This window comes from Simochromis diagramma, unplaced genomic scaffold (genome assembly GCF_900408965.1).
Source record: "Simochromis diagramma unplaced genomic scaffold, fSimDia1.1 OVJJ01000302.1, whole genome shotgun sequence".
In the NCBI taxonomy this organism is placed as follows: Eukaryota; Metazoa; Chordata; class Actinopteri; order Cichliformes; family Cichlidae; genus Simochromis; species Simochromis diagramma.
This window is the reverse complement of record NW_024386792.1, coordinates 4344549-4357284: the sequence shown is the minus strand read 5'-3', so window position 1 is coordinate 4357284 and position 12736 is coordinate 4344549. Positions and strand designations below refer to the sequence as shown.

General features: G+C 41.8%; 1 protein-coding gene across 2 annotated transcripts; it reads right to left on the bottom strand.

Annotated features, from left to right (window-relative positions):
- Positions 1–591: 591 nt before the first annotated feature.
- usp38 (ubiquitin specific peptidase 38) lies at positions 592–11192 on the bottom strand. 2 transcript variants are annotated; one of them, XM_040023893.1, is made up of 11 exons: positions 10844–11192; positions 8964–9654; positions 5584–5719; positions 5077–5206; positions 4823–4924; positions 4262–4420; positions 3880–4070; positions 3698–3791; positions 3488–3594; positions 1961–3293; positions 1176–1349 (listed from the first exon to the last, which is right to left on the bottom strand). In XM_040023893.1, the coding sequence occupies exons 2-11, from the start codon at positions 9643–9645 to the stop codon at positions 1176–1178; spliced, it is 3108 nt and encodes a 1035-aa protein (XP_039879827.1). In that variant the 5' UTR covers positions 9646–9654; positions 10844–11192. The 2 variants fall into 2 exon arrangements, with proteins under 2 accessions (XP_039879828.1, XP_039879827.1); XM_040023894.1 differs by lacking the exon at positions 10844–11192 and having other exon boundaries at positions 592–1349; positions 8964–9645.
- Between the last annotated feature and the right edge of the window lie 1544 nt (positions 11193–12736).

Sequence of the window (12736 nt, the reverse complement as noted above, 5' to 3'; positions counted from 1 at the left end):
TCTGTGATCAAATGCTCATGCAAGTTAGTTGTGTTTGACTCCTTTGCTCGCACTATAGGTCTGCACAGGCACCACACCGCTTTGGTTACATCCTTAGGTTCACCTCTTTCATCCAGTTTAAAGCCAAAGAAATCCAGAATTGGCGACTCCTCATGAGTGGGACACAGAAAGGAATTGGCAAGAATACCAGAGGCGCAAAACACCAGCTACTGGTAGACAGAACAGTCAGCCGAGACTGCAAGACCAGACTGACCAACCTGTGCACTGCCTGGATTGATTACAAGAAGGCCTATGACTCAATGCCCCACAGCTGGATACTGGAATGCCTAGAATTGTACAAGATCAATGGGACCCTAAGAGCCTTCATCAGGAACTCAATGGGGATGTGGCGTGCAACACTAGAGGCCAACTCCAAGCCCATAGCACAAGTCACCATCAAGTGCGGGATCTACCAAGGAGATGCTCTTTCCCCACTGCTGTTCTGCATAGGCCTGAACCCCCTCAGTGAGATCATTAACAAGACTGGCTACACACACACACACACACACACACACACACACACACACACACACACACACGTCAATACTGTAATCAATTTGAAGTTCTTTTATTTGAAGTCATATGTACATTTATTGCATGTCTTGTATGAAACAGAGTACAGATCCCAGGCACAATATCCCCAATAATAAAATACCACAGCTCACAATAAGCTGCAAGTAAAAACTAAAAGAATGATAAATAAAAATTAAACAAATCTGTATTTCCAACAGATGAATGCCTTCTGTCTGTTTATTAGAAGATTAATCTGAAGTCGTTTGTATAATATCCTGCCAAAATGCTTTCATTTGAGACAGAAATATATTTGCACCAGTGAGTAATAGCCACCCCAAGTTTTGACATTTGTAGGATTAACAGGAGATTACTATGTTTTCAAATCACAAAAATAAATAAAGAAAAATCATAGATGAGGACTAACCAAAACTTTTAGATTTAAAGAAAATCAAATCAAGAATCAGAGCCAGTTTTGATGTGTGTTGCTAGATCATTTCAGTGCTCCTCCTTTGCTATACATAGTGAGAAGATTCAGCGTCCTGTGGGATGAGCCCAGAACTCCCTTAGCACCAGTTCATCTGGATTTCCTGCAGCATTTTTATGCCTCTCTCTCTCTCTCTCTTTCAGAAGACCAGTCTACTAATGGTATTGAAGCCTCCGCCTCCTCCTCCTCCTCCTCCTCCTCCAGATGGGCCGCAGCTCCCCGGTGGGTTATTGTCATCTGAACCGTTGGGCCTGAATGAGCAGGAGGATGATGGGGCCTGAAGAGCCTGGGTCCGAGCGCTGAGCTCCTGCTCCTAACGACAGCAAGCAGGGGAGAGAAGTGTTATTTCCAAGCGAGATTATATTTAAGCTTAAACAGCACTCAACTTTGCTGTGACAAAGAAGCAACGCTAGTTTGCGTGTGCTTGAAAGCCCATCAGAGCTTTCGCTGCATGTAATTATAGCACCCCCTAGAGGAGATTTACTGCAGTTGTAATGAAAAAAAAAAGTGTGGTGGAATGTCAACTCGATGGAGCACAGTTCAATGACTCGTGAAATTACTCTTCACATCTTGTAACAGGACAGTTCAGATGTGCAGTCCAAATAAAAAACTCCTACACACTACATCTCCAAGTTATCCGTAAAAGCACGGCCTGCTTTCCCTTCACCTCTTTCCACCTCGGTGACTCTCTGACTTTTATAACCTCGATTCTTAGAAGTGTTAGTGTTAATGAGGCTTTAAGTCATGTTTGTGTAAAACAGGCAAAATAAGCACCATTTCTATCCAAATACCCTCAGAGTTCTTAAACCACAGATTTATTACGAGCTAATCGCTTCACACTTGAATTTATAGGCAGTGACAGTTTTAAAGGGTAACTGAACACCAGTATATGGAAGTGCATTTCATGTGTTCAACCCAACGTACCTGTAAATAGAGCTTGTTGTCTTTGATAATAGCATCCAGTAGTTCTTTCTGCAGAGGAGGCTCGGCACTCAGTCTCATTCCATTTGCCATTAGTCCCCCATTTAAGCTTTGCCCTGGTAGCTCCTGTTTCCTGTACATGAGCACATAAGCGGTGTCCTTGGGGAAGCGATTAGTAATGTTTTGCACTGATTGGAAAGATGTGAACGTTACTCTGCTATCATTGAAGAGCAGCCAATCTTTTGCCTCCTGGCTACTATTAGGCAGCGTTTCGCTTTGTTCACGTGGAAGCGAGGGAGCTGAGCAGGTGTAGAGGTTGGTCTCGGCCTGGGCGTTCCCTAAATCCTCTTTGATGCTGTACTGGTTGTCTGGATGCTGTGCCCCATCTGTTCCATTAATATTACGACCATAAGAGTAATAGTGGCCGCTCTCTGACGATATACCAGAATGTATTACGACCGAGCTGAGGACATAGGGGACCGACTGAATCGCCCTGCTCATCTCCTCTGCTCCATCTATCCTTGCCTTCTCCTCTTCCTCATCGTGTTGCGATGATTTGAGTTTCTTGGCCAGATTCTCGCTGCTCTCAGGAGAATCCACTTGCAAAGGAGACGAGGTAGAAGAAGAACACTGTGTAGGTACGGAAGGGTCATGTACAGGAAGTCTGATCAGCGGTGGGATGGTGACATTATCAAGAATCTTCCTACGGACATGGCATTTGGCGTCATATGAAAATCGCAGCAGAGTGAGAATCAAGTATTCAGGGGCAGACACCACTTTAATGGTCTTCTCTGCCCGCTGGAGGGAGCTACACTTCTCGCAGAAATAGGCGTTGTCTCCGTCGAGGATTTCCGGAGCCAGAAAATAATTCACCAGGTCAGGCACGGAGAGAGGAGGCTCATTTGCTACTGGCACAAAATGGGCATTGCTAGCTGGAGCTTTGGCCGAGCTTGGCTCAGGAGCTTCGCTGCCACCATTGACAGATCCCTGACAGAGAGCTTTGGGCTCTTCTGATTGCCTCTGTGTTTGAGGGCCATCCTGTAAAGTGGTACCTGGACAAAAGGCCAAAGAGAGGTCTGTAAAAGGTTCTTCTTTCTCAGAGATGCAGTTGCACAGCATACAGCAAATGCTTGTGATTAGCTTCCCTCCAAACATCTTTTCTATCAAAGTCCTTGTGTCATCTCCAGGTTTGGCCTCTGCTAGAGGCAAAATGGTCTGTTCATTGTCTTCCTGAGCAGACGTTGTTGCAGAGTCTTTGGAGCTCGTGTCAGCTGGGGAGGCAGCTTTTGGTTCAGCTGAATCCAGTGCCTGAAGGGTTTTCTCCTCCTCGTGTAACCTTGGGATCAGAAAACACTCAGCTTTTTATTGAAAAATCAAACAAATTAGTGCAACGGCTATGTCTTTGTTTAAACACAGTTTATAAACAGTATTCATACGCAGTTAGCACTCACAATGCTTTATATTCATTAACATTTATTCCATTCCGCTTTCAGTAATGCAAATGATTGACAAGCTATTAATTTAAAATACCTGTCTAAAAGAAATCTGAGGTACTCTGAACAGTCCTGCTGAGAACCCACGTTGAACCAGGGGGGGCGGGACGCTTCCAAGAAGTTTCTGGGAGCATAGGCCGCCCTCTGTAGGACAGATAAACACAAATGAATGAAACACGTTAATATCTGCTGCTGTAGTTCTCCACTAACAATGCTTGTAATTGCTACTTAACAGGGCAACACTAACCTGAGTGTGTGCGAGGAAAGCAAAGAGAAGCTGAAGCTTTTTCATTAGTGTGTTGGAACCGTTTAGATGCAATGATAAAACATGCCTCCTGAAACTGAAGAAAGAGAAAGAAAAGTTGGTTTCATATTTCATTTCACAACAAGAACACCTGCTTTTACAGATTTTATGTCTAAAAGACTCACTCTGTGGCCATAAAAAGGGTCTGGATGATGCTGTTCATGTAGCAGGTGTTCCCCAAGTTGACTAAGCCTGTTTTGCCTGTCTCAGACTTAGCTTGCCTCAGCAGACCAGAGGCAAACGAGTTGGACTGAGACGTCCAGGCACTTTGATTCAACACCAGCTTGATCTTCTCTTCTGCAGATTTTGGTAGATCCTGAAAAGAAAAGAGACGTTTTTAACACAGTAAAAATGCAAAGTAAAAGTAACAGAAAGTCTAACTGAAGCTCCTCATTGCATATCATGTTTCATTTATAATGATCCAAATAAATAAAACATGGACCTGATGTGTTTTGTTATCGTTGAAATATCCAACTACAGAAAGAAGCGTTCTCCCCACTTGGTTACCTTGATGGCCTCCAGTATGTTGTCATAAAGGTCAGGGAAGCCAGAGTACTGGTACATCATGCAGTGTATGAGCTCAGTGAACTGCAGCAGGAACGCTTTGCTAGTGGGAAGCCCATCTGTCCTTAAGGACTGAACTAGATCTACTACATGTGGAACAACCTAAGAGAGAGAAGGGAATAAAGAGAAGAGAAAAATGTTGACTACACCGTAGCGCTGAAAACAGCAGAAGGTACAGCTAACATTAATCATAAATATCTGTGGTGCGGTGAGCCACGGGGTGGTTGCACATCAGAAACCCCACAGAGGTCTCATTTGCAGAGTATTTTTGAGCCTATTCATGTTTTTAGAATCTAATGAAATTGGCCAATTCAAGGGCTATTGCTCTGCATTTAAGTGCTTCACACATCATTAGTGAGAGTGTGGTGCCAAGCCCAGAGTTCTGGGAAAAGACGTCTATGCAGCTTTGAAGTAATTTAAGCCAGAAGAGACGAAAATGAGAAAACCAATAAAGTGGCCATACGAGAGGGAAATGGGCTGTGAGGACACAAGAGACCCCCTTACCAAATGGAAGGCCTCGGGAGAGTGCTGGAAACTCAGCAGCATGTGAGAGAGCACGGCCAGCGCCCCCTGACGCACAATGGGGTACCACAGACGACTGAATACCTATGGGTGGAGTTTAAAAAAAAAAAAAAAAAGTAAATAAAAAAAAAAAAAAAAATCATCTGTTGCGAACATGTTTATTTATAGAGGTGCTTCAGTAAAATGCACACAATTTCCATCTATTAGAAACTCATTGAAGAGTTCCAATTACAAACCAGTTCAATTTTAAGCAGAGTGACATCTATGAGGATAGTGAACTTCTGAACAGCAGCCAGGCCTTTCAGCAGAGCGATGACCCAGGTATCTACATGTTGGGCAAGAGGCCAAGATAACCAGTCAATCATCCTAGATGGACAGAAAAAGGATATGTTAACAGCAAATGACTGGAACAAACCCACCCACTCTTATTAAATAGATCCACAGATTTTCAGTTAAGATAATGTTCAAGCCATTTATACATGCGTCCTAAAAACTGTACTTCTCCAGTTGTACAGTACTCTGTTTTACAGTACTCTGTTTATAGTAACAATTGTCCATATGTAAATATGTAAGAAAAATTGTGTATGTTTCTGTTCTGTGTCCTGTTTGTTTGTATATGTGTCTTTCTGGCTGCTGTTACAACCAAATTTCCCCTTGTGGGACAATTAAAGGATTATTCTATTCTTGTATTTAAATACTGTGGCACTTCTTTTGAACTCAAATAGCTCAGTGTGCAATTTCACCTGCAGAGTGCTTTAGTCATGTTTGCGTCTCTGACGTTCTGGTCTGTGGTGAGGCTCTTGATAAGCACTGTGATCATCTGGACAGGGATATGCTGGACCAGGCTGGCCAGTGCAATGGCTGGGTCAAAGGAAGGGTCTGCGATAATCAAATACATAATGTTAGTTTTTCTTTGTGTTCCAGCGGACACGTGTTGGGATACAAATTACACTTACAGTCTGTAAGAGAAAATAGAAAAAGAAACAAACACTAAGGTTGAACAATATGAAAGTAGAGGTTTATCATCATGAAAACATGATCACAATCATCTATGGTGCTTTATGCATCCTCTATGAAGAGGAGGGATGCTCTGCGGATATTAGGAAAGCATTCCAGGGGCACTGTTCGCCTGAACAATATCAATAAAATGGAGGCCGAGGGACCTTTCAATCCAAAGCGGATCTGCTCACAGAGCTCAAACACATACTGTCCATATAATATTTGAAACAATTTCCTGCTTCAAACCCAGAACATCAATAACATTTACCATCAACTACTGCAACTTTGACTTCAGCTGAAACTCTCTCAACTATTAGAAGAGTGAAACTGCCCAAGAAAAAAAAAGACTGTGTGTGTGTGTGTATATATATATACACACACATACACTCAGTCTTTTTTTTTCTTTATACTTTTTGGGCAGTTTCACTCTTCTAAAAGTCTCATATATCTCAAATACACAAAGGAATAGTGGGAAGTGGGGAACTGAAAAACTTAAAAACCATCATCACATAAGCAAGTTAAAACAAAAATTTCTGTGACTTAAAAAAAAAAAAAATCAATATACTTTTCATGCATTTTGTAAATCACTCTTATTTATTAGGGTTGGAGATGGTTTTGATCTTCCATACTTCAAAAAAATAAATGAATCAGTTGATATGAGTGCATAAATTAGGACTAACCATGATTTTACAATGTAAGATGTAAATTATTAAATAAACTAAAACAAATACTTTGTGTGGCTAGGTCATTGTACCCACCAACTCCAGAAATGATTAAGAGCTGTAGCTTCAGCAGAGTGGGTGTGCGTCTTCAAGGAGGCGCACACACATTTTCTTAAAAACAAGAATAAATCACGCTAAACAGACTGTGAGAATAAATGACAGTAAGTATTAGCTGTCTCTCCACTGAGCTTCTCTTCAGTTGGATGGGCTCATACTCCACCCATCTGAAGTGCACTCCTAATTCTGCTCTGGAGCCTAGATGAGGTAACAGTGTAGCAGCAAATGAACCAGCACTCAACCAGCTGCAGATTCTGGTTGGAGTTCCCCTCCAGCTCTCAATAAAAAATCCAGAGCAGATCAAAGAGTATCATTACTAGCTGAAGTCCAAGACAAGACAGTTATACTGCCCTTCACATACCTTGCAACTCAAAAGTCCCTCCCTAATACTTGGGTTGCAGTCACGTGGTTCTGATGACGTGCGGAGGCAGCGCGATTTTTGAGTGGAGGGCGGAAGTAAACATGGAGGACACTGTGGAGAGTCAGGAGAGCAGCTATTGTGCAACTTTAGACCCCGTTTCTCGGGAGAGATATAAACAGATAGTTAAATAATATATCGGACGTGATCCGTATTCTTTGAAAATGTCCGAATACACCACAGAAGTAAAGGATTTGCCTACTATCGACGCTGTGGATATCACCAACTACTTGGTCCTCCAGACTTCTTACTACACTAGGCAGCAAATGAAAGCTTTCAAGAGTCTGGAGGCGTACAATTTTTTTGTCAGCGGGTGGGTCCACAACCTTGGAACAAAACGTCTCCGTGATGGATACAGTTTGGTGTTTGCAAGGGTGAGTGTTTGTTCTTATATTGCTTTATCTTAAACACGCTAACAGTTAGCGTTAGCGGCTTTAACGTCAACAAACATGCCAAATCCTTAGGACTTCGTTAGAGTGACAGTTGTTTGTTTCAAGGTAAACCATTCTCAGAGGTCTAACGAGACACCTCTGAAGACTTGGGTAATTGCAAAGGAGGATGGAGAAGTGATTGCAAAGCACTTGGGCAGCCTATAGTCCCAATCAAGTCAATATTAGACTACTAACTTAAAAGCACTAAGTAAACGAGAATTTAACGACAACATAATGCTAATAAGTTCGTTTGCAAACATAACATTACCTCTGACGAAGTGGTCGCTGCAGACACGGGCATTGGCAGACTCTGCTCCTCCCGACTGTAAACGTAAATTTAAAATCCATTTTTTCCTACGTTTTTCGGTTAGAATTTTCCATTTTTCTCCTCTTCGTTGGGCTATTTTTGGTACCCTAAAATACCGTTTATCAGTTTCTCGGGTCGACCTACTGGAGCATCCGTAAACACAACAGGACAAAGGCATTTTGCGTACTGTCTGTCTGTGATTTTGCGCTGATCTTTTTCACTTCCGCCCTCCAGTCAAATTTCGCGCTTTACGTCGACGTCACGTCTACGTCAAATGAAACCCAGCTATTAGCGTGTTCCAGAAAGAGTGAGAAAGAACAACAACTTAAAACAAAAAAAAAAAACCAAACAAACAAACAAACCAGGATTTGTTTGGCTTCTTAGCAACGTAAAGCTATTCAGGAATCAATAGCAATAGAGCAAAAGGCTTGCTCTTTTCTACCTTAAAACACCACTGCACAATCATGTTAGAGCCTGGTCTGTGCTTAGCTTACTTAGTAAGTCACAAATACATAACAGTGGCAGTACAAATGAAAAGTTTTATGATTTTCCTGCTATTTACATTTAGTGCCACCATGTTTGTTAACTCCAGGTTACTACTCTGACTTTGCAAGTGGCAAAAGCAAATCAAAGGGGGAGTTTGAGATTCAAACTTTGACTGGGAACTCAGAAATTCAGGCTTATTCAGGAGCACATCATTAGTCTATCAAACTGGGGGATGGGTATCACAACAGTAGCCTGATGAACCTCTCAGGAGGTGGTAGAAGACAGGAAGGGCTGGTGCTAGCGTGTTTGCTGTGACTGAACTTTCAGAATAAGAGTACGGGCATTACCCAACAGCATCATTAATTGGTGGATGGCAGTATGCCAGGGAAGCCCACTCAAATAAATGTGTGTCGAAAATATAAACAGCTGAATTCAAAGTCATTTAAGAGCATTTGAGCTGTGGGCAATCTCTGAGGAAGAGATGTAAATATCAAATAATATTTCTGTTTGAAATGCCCATCCTTAACGCTACTATTAACAAAATCCAAATTTGCTCTTTATGTTGAGTATTTCTTTTTTTTTTAATGGCATCTATAACAACAAATGTCTCAAAACTGAACCCATTTAAAAAAAATGTAATCACGTATGAAATGACTTTCTTGTTCCTTTAAGGCACAATTTATATGGAATCAAAGAGTCTTACCTGTAGAGGCGATAATAGCAAAGACCTCCTGGAGTGAGGGCAGCAGTGTGGCTGGGTCAGCCTTCCAGATGTTTTGTAGCAGCGCGCTAACTTTCGTCACCTGACCAACATACTCTCTCAGTTCCTGCTCTTGGCTAGAAAAGCAGTGGAAGGAACTGATGGTCCTCACCAGCTGCTGGCAGAACAGAATACCCGACTTATCTCTTGGGATGCACTGCACAAAGTCTGACAGCAAAGTGCTCAGGCGGGCACAGAAAGCGGTATCAGGTCGTTCACACACCATCCTTAAAACCTCCACCTGGATCACACTAAAAGTCTCCAGCACCGATGGGCAGCTGATGAGCAGCCGCAGGCAGCAGTGAATGTATTCTACTATGGCGGGGTCTTTGCGGTCCAGCTGGCCGTAGCCCTGCTGGAGCAGACTGAGGACGAAGTCTTTGCTGAAGAAACGCTCAAACTCTGGGCGGTGGTAGCGTGCATAGGCTTCAAGAACCTGGGAGCCAATTTGCTTCTGGAAGGCATCTTCACCGAGCAAGATGAGGCGGGTGGTGAGTGTGAATAGTGCCTGACACTGATCCTCTGTCACTTCTCTCTCAGCTGCTTCCACTACCTTCTTCACAATGGCCTTCTTCACTGGAACAGAGTGATTGGAGCTCACCAGGCCCTCCAAAATCTTGTCCATGATGTCGATCTGTAGAGGAAAATTGAAAAAGTAATTAGGTGAACCATTAAAAAAAAAAAAAAAGAGTCAGAAAACATCTGCAGTCACACTAAATGGTGCACTGAACATTTGTTCTGTCACAGTTTTTGTTTGTGATCACACACGTCACAGAAAACATTTTGACTTATGACTTATGACTATAAAGCAAAGGTGTAAACAGTAAAATTATTAGATTAGAAATCACAATATCAGCGACACCGCTCATGTTGAGCAGTTTGGGAGACAAAATTAGAAATGCAAGGTTACAATTGGCCAGGCACAGACTCCAATGGGGCCCCTTGGATGGCTCTGGGAAGTGGGATTGAAGGCGTGCATTTTGGACATTTAACTGTATTTTTACAGGTTTTACAACTTTACACCAAAATAATTAAGTAATACTGTAGTTAACAATTAAATGACAGAACGGTTGCTTTTTCGCGATCTACGTGACATCCCGTGACTTTTTCCGTAATTTTACAAATTTCTTAAAATTTACGCCCAAAGAGCGGCGCTGACAGATTTCTTTCATTTACTACCGTAGCATTTCTTTAGCGTGTAGTAAAAACGAAAGACACTTATTTTAAGATATCGATGTAGATATCGATATAGCTGTTAAGATACCTCTCGGATTAAAAGGTGTAGTTGAATTTATTCACCTTAACGGGAAGGGGGGCATTTAAGGTGGTTTCAGTGGATCTGTCACTAAATATAACGCACGACTTTGCTATACATTTCTTTTTTCAAGTTCAGCGTAATAAAACAAATTTAATGTAGTGTCCATCTGCCTTGAAGACTGCACATTACATTACTATTTCACACGTGTTTTGCCTATGATCTCTGACTCCTGCCGCTCTGTGTTGCTGCTGCTGTGGGGGATACACACAGATAGCCGACTAGTTTGCTAAAGCTAGCTGTAAAGTTAGCAGATATTTCTACATGTCTAGAAACTAAAGTACGGCTAGAATGAGCGTTAAAACGAAACCTGAGAAACAGTGCTGACCTCTCCATAGCGGCAGTTTTTACTAACAAACTGCCCCCAACAAAAATAAAATTAAAAGAATTTTTAAAAAAAAATTAGAGGAAGAAGAAAGAAACAGCCGAAGAGGCCTGCCGTTAGCCTACAAACTGACTTAGCATAAATGCCATCATGTAACTCAAATAATCCAACATGTGTGCTTACCCAAATAAAGCATGTCAACAGCGTCCGACCAGAGTAGCTTCTGCCGTCGGTCAGAGCTAAATGTCTTCAGAGAGATAAAACAGTTTTATGTGTATTTATTTTGGTTTATTTCCTCGCTCGGAAACAGCTGATTAACCGTACAGCGACGTCATTCCTATGGACAGAGACGGTAGTAGGACCCTTGTGGTGAAGCTATTTTTCTCTTAACTTTGCCTGTTCCGCTTTTGTTACATTTGTGTAACGGTCAGTCGTGTGGGTTTCCACGGATGGCGCTGCTGGCCGTTTGACACGCTTCCAATTAAACGAAGCTGCGTTTCCGCGAGCATTTTCGAGAACCTTTATCCTTTTATTGTACACTTCGTGTGTTGCGTTCAACCACTACTCGTTCATCTGCCCTTTTGGGGATAACGCTACGATTAAAAAAAAATCATGAAAAGATGGAAACCTCCCAGCTTCCACCTAACATCCAGATTGATCTGCATCTTGGAATTGTGATTATCAAAGACTTTATTTTCAAATTTTTGCATCCACCTGCACTTTCACACTGAATTAAGGAGATGTTGTTTGTTATACGAATGGAAGAGTTAGGCATGTGTAATTTAACAAGAGATAGGGGCATTTTCTTCTCGGCCCAGTAGGATATGTAATCTTGTTTGTACATCTTTTTTTTTTTTTTTTTTTTTTTTTAGCGTTTTTTTAATACTACTACTACTACTAATAATAATAATAGATTAAATGCCTTTCCAGTAAGGGTATTAACAGTTTGTTCTCCACCTCAGCTTCAATGTGTCCAGTTTACAGACAGTCCCTGAGCCTTAATGATTCTCCCAGCAGACTCCTGAGTACACTGTGCTTCCCATAGCAGAGTAACATAGAATTTCCATCATTTGGTGCACACATTGACTCCATTAGTAAATAGAGCCTGCTCATCCCCAGCCTCTGTGTTGGTCTTTCATTTCAGCCTGTTGTCCATGTTGACACCCAGGTACAGTGCATGTATGTCTGTGTAGCCATCTTCTTCCAAGGGACACCTCCCTGGTCTTTTTCACATACAGAAGCAAATGATTGCTCCCAGACCACTCCACAAAGGCATCCACTATAGTGCTCACTAGTCTTCCTACTGCCCATTACTAATACATCTACTCACTGCAGAGCTGTCAGAGGATTTCTAAAGGTTCCATGACCTAGAATTGTACTGAAAGTCTGAGGTGTACAAAGTGAACAGGTGTGGAGACAGCACAGTCTCCTGTGGAGCTCCTGTACTGCACATCAACAAATCAGACTGAGCACTGCCCAGTCTTACATACCGCAGCCTCTCTGTCTCTCTGTCAAGCAGTCAGTAATCAATGAGATGGTTGATGTGTTTGCTGACATTTCCTCTAACTTTTCCCTCAGCAGCAGCAGCTGAGTTGTATGAAATGCACTTGATAAATCAAAGAAGCTTATCCTCACAGTGCAGCTCTTACTCTATAGATGGGGAGTAAGCTCTCTACAGCACATAGATGACTGCATCATCCACTCCCAGAAAACGTGTTACTTTAGGAAACACAAGTGGGACTGAAATATTACTTTACTATAATATTTCACCCTATCAATCACAAATATTGACTTGGCTATGTCTTTTCTCTAATCAGTGAAACCCATCAAACTTCCTAGAGGGGTGATGCTAGTGTCATTGACTTCAGAAATGAGTTATAATATTAAAGCATGTAACTTTGGAAGTGCAAGAAACATATCAATGTATCCATATATATGTCAGGTCTGGTTAAAAAAAATTTGAAAATGCATTATTTATTTTTGTTTTTAATAGTTTTTGTGTTAGTCTTTTTAATTATTCATTGCATGGAGGGCATATGTCAGATGCTAGATTCAGAACAATAAGTAAAGGTATTT